The 5,264-nt window shown below is 31.5% G+C and overlaps 1 protein-coding gene across 1 annotated transcript; it reads left to right on the forward strand.

The window, feature by feature from the left end:
* The first annotated feature begins 754 nt into the window (after positions 1 to 754).
* Positions 755 to 5,264, forward strand: LOC125878443 (protein NRT1/ PTR FAMILY 6.3-like). Its single transcript, XM_049559696.1, has 5 exons — positions 755 to 952; positions 1,039 to 1,216; positions 1,304 to 1,343; positions 2,160 to 2,728; positions 4,240 to 5,264. The coding sequence occupies exons 1-5, from the start codon at positions 835 to 837 to the stop codon at positions 5,105 to 5,107; spliced, it is 1,773 nt and encodes a 590-aa protein (XP_049415653.1). The 5' UTR covers positions 755 to 834; the 3' UTR covers positions 5,108 to 5,264.

Here is a 5,264-nt window from a genome sequence, read left to right on the forward strand (position 1 = left end):
CACTCACAGTAGTGGCTACGAGCCATAGATTTGTTAAAACTTAATAGTTTTGACTCAAATTCCATATTTATTTAACATTCATAAATAATCGATTCAGAACCCTGCATTAAATAAGCAAATTCTAATTCAAAACCTATAAACTAAAAATTCTAATTCCGACTCCATCTTATCACAACTCATACTCTAATCACTTTCTTTATTGTCAATATCTAATACTCAAAAGGTTATCATCAAACACTACATTCTTACTCTATTCTTCACCAAGTACAATTATCACATATCGCTTACTTCGATACGGACAAAACTCACGTAAATGATCTTAGATTTGACCCAAGGTAAAACATTTTGTCATATATTGGCTAATTTTAATTTAAGCGATATTAACTACTCTTTTTAGTTTAATACGTATAAAAGGATATTTAAATGGTTAATTTAATTTCTTAAACTAAAGATGTAATCCCTTACTCGTAAGCCACTTTTTTATTTTTGTTTTTATGTTCATGGGTTCAAACATTTAACATTTCACTATCAATCATTTGAAACTAGCTAGGGACCACGAAATTTCCTCACAAAAGAAATAAAAAGAAAATAAAAAGCAATCATGTGGACTTTACCATTCCCACTTATAATGGACCCTAAATAAAATAAATAAAACTAAGGTATTAAAATAATAATTATTATAATAAAAAGCAATATGAATAGCCTCAAATCCACTGCTATAAAAGGGTAATAGAATCAATTGAATCTTACCATAGTCTTGGATACCTTTCTATCTATCTCTTATAATCTTAATATCACCAATTTCTTTAAACCTTTTGACACACACAAAAAAAAATGTCACTTCCTGAGACACAACATGACACAAAAACTCTCCCAGATGCCTGGGATTACAAAGGTCGACCAGCTCTTCGTTCCTCCTCCGGCGGTTGGTCTAGTGCCGCCATGATATTAGGTAACTAACGTGTTCTGTCAATTCAACTAAACTTATTATAATGATCATTTGATATCGACTGACTCTTGATTCTAACGATTATGTAGGGATTGAGGCAGTGGAGAGGCTAACAACACTAGGTATAGCGGTAAACCTTGTGACATATTTGACTGGAACAATGCATTTAGGAAATGCAAACTCAGCCAACAACGTTACAAATTTTCTTGGGACTTCATTTATGTTAACTTTACTTGGTGGATTTGTAGCCGACACTTTTCTTGGACGGTTCGTAAATTTCTATAATTAAAATTTATAATATGTTTTCATATAATAATTATGTCATGACTAGCTAACATATTATTTTTTTATCAGGTACCTTACAATTGGTATCTTTACTACTATTCAAGCTATGGTACGTGTTAATCATTTTCTTGAATCTTGATTGGTTGATAACTTAAATAGATAAATAGAAAAGCCATTCTTTTTATGAAGTGACTTTATTTACTTTTTAAGTGCCATCATGTTGGAATTGGACTTAACTTGGTCATCATCAAATCAACCTTTTTATTTTCTTCTTACGTGAGATTGATGCATGGAAATTTATTAACTTTTTTAAGAATTTGTGATGAGGAGAATGGAAAGAGTAGGAATGACAACAATGAAGAAATTAAAGAATCAATAAATAAATTATGAAGTTTAGATTGCATATTGTAGATGTTGTGAAGAGGAAAATCGAATGAAAAAGGGAATTAAGATGAGGAAAATTTAGTGACACTTGGTTTAAATTAACTTATTTTATAAAGAATGAAATGAAGCAAGTATGGATGTTGAATATGGGTGATTATGAAATAAGAAAGTGGAAAGAGAGAAGAAAGAAGAGGAGGAGGAAGAAAAATATATATATAAATATATATATTAACTCCCCTAGTTGAATCTTTCAAAAAGAAAAAAAAAAGATTCTTTTTCATTTCTCTTTCTTCAAAAATAGTTTAAGTTTTATGTATTAAAATAATTCTTTTTAACATATATTACATAGTTAACTTACAATAATATATAATTTTTCATGAAAGTCTAATATGGTAACTTAAAAAAGATTAATATAATTATAACCTGTTAAATTGCACTGATAGGAGATTGGGAATATAAGGAGTTTTAATTTTTTCTTTTATTTCATATATCAGTAGCTATTGAATCTTCTGACTTTTTCGTATGTTTATTTTCTTTATAGGGTGTTACTATCTTGACCATCTCGACTATAATCCCAAGCCTCCGACCACCAAAGTGTGAGCCGGGTAGTTCAGCATGCATCCCCGCAAGTGGCAAGCAACTCATGGTCCTATACATCGCCCTATACATGACCGCACTTGGGACCGGGGGGTTAAAATCCAGCGTGTCCGGGTTCGGGTCGGACCAATTTGATGAAACGGACAAAAAAGAAAGAGGACAAATGATAAAATTCTTCAATTGGTTCTTTTTCTTTATCAACGTGGGATCACTAGGTGCAGTGACAATATTAGTGTATATTCAAGATAATCTGGGAAGAGAATGGGGTTATGGAATTTGTGCTTGTGCTATCGTTATCGGTTTGGTGATTTTTCTATCGGGAACTAGAAAATATCGGTTTAAGAAACTTGTGGGGAGTCCATTGACACAAATTGCTTCGGTTTTTGTGGCTGCTTTGAGGAAAAAACATTTGGAATTACCTTCTGATCCTTCACTTCTTTTCAATATTGATGATATTCCTGGTGATGGAAATAAAAAAGCAAAACAAAGGTTGCCACACAGCAAAGAGTACCGGTGAGTTTTCGTCTTTTTTTTCCACAGAATATAATATTGTCAGTATATATGACTTAATTTTTTTTTCTATTGTTATCATATTACTTGTTGAATTAACCACCTAACTATAATAACTCCCCTTAAAAAATATCATTTTTAGTGATCAGTATACGTTCGATCCCTATTCAAATTAATCAGGCTCTAAAATTTATATCGAACGAGAAGTAGGAAATGATGAGTTCTATACATTTTTGGAGAGAAAAATGATGCTTTTGAAAGTTTAAACCATGTGCAATGTCCTGACAAATCTCTAGATGAAGGAAGAAAAGATGCCAACAATTTGGAAAAATGAACTCGTTATGTGCAAGTTAACTATCTTAATTTCTGATTGGCTTGCATTATTTTTCTTCAAGTTCTTTGAGCTTATCCCAATGGTAGGCCAAATCTTTGATAGGTAACCACCACCATCAAACAATAAATCAAAATATCTACAATCAAATCAACTCAAAAATTTCATTTTATCGAAATGTTTTAGCATATATGGGCAAGTTAATCAACATTTTAATAATATTTTTGCAAGTTGACTTATAACATATGATTGAATATAAAGTAGCCTATCCCCCACCACCCAAGGAATTTGGAGTATACTAATTACTTACTTTTTTCTCTTTTTTCGTATGTGTGGAAATTAAAGTATAGCCTTCCTCACTTATTGCCTATAGGTTTGTGGTTGTTAGTATTAATTACTATTACTTTATATACTAACACGAGCGCACTTTTAATGACCAATATACTCCCTTTTTACTTTCTTTTTATGATATAATTTTTTTTTCTTACAATTCAATTAAAAGGAAGTAATCATACACCTTTTAAATGATTAAAAACCAAAAAAAGGTGAATAGTTCTATCACTAACTTTTCCTTGATAGTGATTTGTCCTTGAAGCAAATTTTGAAACTTCTTCCTATAAATCTTTTTTTTTCTTATATAGTTTTTCCTTACCATAAGATTCATTTAAGTTCCGTGTATATTCTATTTTTTTTTTAATTTACACTAAATATATTATTATTATTGTTCCGGGCAGTAGGGATGGGGGGAAGATCAAGACAAATGGATAAACTTCGAAACTTAAGCTGTTTAAATATAGTATGGTTCTCGTACAAATACAACGTCATATGTCAGATAAAATTATACATAAATATAATATTTTCTCATCTGAAATAGAAAGAAATATTTTATTATTTTAATTTAGAGATTCCGTGAATACTTTGTCTTTAAGAACTAAAGAAACCAAGATCACGAGATACTCTCAGCCAATCTGTCACCAAGACAACTTGTTAAGTTTTAAATCTAGCAACAAACATAAATATATTTATTATTTAAACAAAAAGAAGTGGACTACATTAATACTAATAAAAATAATAATTTTCTCCATTTTTTTTCTTATTTTAAACAATAATGTCCTCATTAAATTACAATTATATTGTGGACCAAGATTCTGACCATGAATTTTGTTTTTATTATTCTCTACAGTTTCTTGGACAAGGCTGCTATTAAGGTAAATGACCTTGAATCTGCTGGATTTACCGTGGTAAATAAATGGAATTTATCTACTTTAACTGATGTTGAAGAGGTAAAATTAGTAGTTCGAATGTTACCAACATGGGCTACGACAATTATGTTTTGGACTGTCTATGCCCAAATGACAACATTTTCCGTGTCACAAGCTACAACAATGGATCGTCACATCGGAAAATTTGAAATCCCTCCGGCATCGTTAACGCTCTTTTTCGTTGGAAGCATCCTCGTAACATGTGTATTCTACGACCGTGTAGTTGTACCAATTGCTAAACGTGTCCTCAACAACCCTCAAGGGCTAAGCCCACTGCAACGTATTGCAGTAGGCTTAGTCCTATCGATTATAGCCATGATTGCGGCCGCTCTAACCGAGGTGAAAAGATTGAACGTGGCACATTTGCATGGATTGACTAATGATGCAAATGCTATGATACCTTTGAGTGTTTTTTGGTTAGTGCCACAATTTTTACTAGTAGGGGCAGGTGAAGCATTTACATATATTGGACAACTTGATTTCTTCTTAAGGGAATGTCCAAAAGGGATGAAAACAATGAGTACAGGGTTGTTTTTGAGTACACTTTCACTTGGATTTTTCTTTAGTTCAATTTTGGTGGCAATTGTGCACAAAGTAACGGGGAAAAAACCATGGTTAGCTGATAATTTGAACCAAGGAAAGTTATATGATTTCTATTGGCTATTAGCAATATTGAGTGTGTTGAATTTGATGATTTTCTTGTTTTTCTCGAGACGATATGTGTACAAGGAGAAGAGGCTAGCTGAGGTTGGGATTGAAATGGAGGATTCAGAACCAGCTTGTCACTAAGATCTTCATAAAAGTAAATTAGTTTTTTTTTTTTTTATTTATAACTTTTTTTAACTTTAATGGAAGGGTTACGTGTGTATGGTAACCTAGTTATAATATATGTACAAAGAATGGAAAAGAGCAAAGTTAATGAAAAGTTGTAGCTCATTCCAATCTT

The sequence above is a fragment of the Solanum stenotomum genome, chromosome 10 (assembly GCF_019186545.1).
Source record: "Solanum stenotomum isolate F172 chromosome 10, ASM1918654v1, whole genome shotgun sequence".
In the NCBI taxonomy this organism is placed as follows: Eukaryota; Viridiplantae; Streptophyta; class Magnoliopsida; order Solanales; family Solanaceae; genus Solanum; species Solanum stenotomum.

Excerpts from the sequence above, each read along its gene's own strand:
- LOC125878443 (XM_049559696.1), top strand. The coding sequence starts at position 835 with ATGTCACTTCCTGAGACACAACATGACACAAAAACTCTCCCAGATGCC. Across the intron at positions 953-1,038 it reads TAGTGCCGCCATGATATTAG|GGATTGAGGCAGTGGAGAGG; the intron begins GTAACTAACGTG and ends ACGATTATGTAG. Across the intron at positions 1,344-2,159 it reads TTACTACTATTCAAGCTATG|GGTGTTACTATCTTGACCAT; the intron begins GTACGTGTTAAT and ends TTTTCTTTATAG.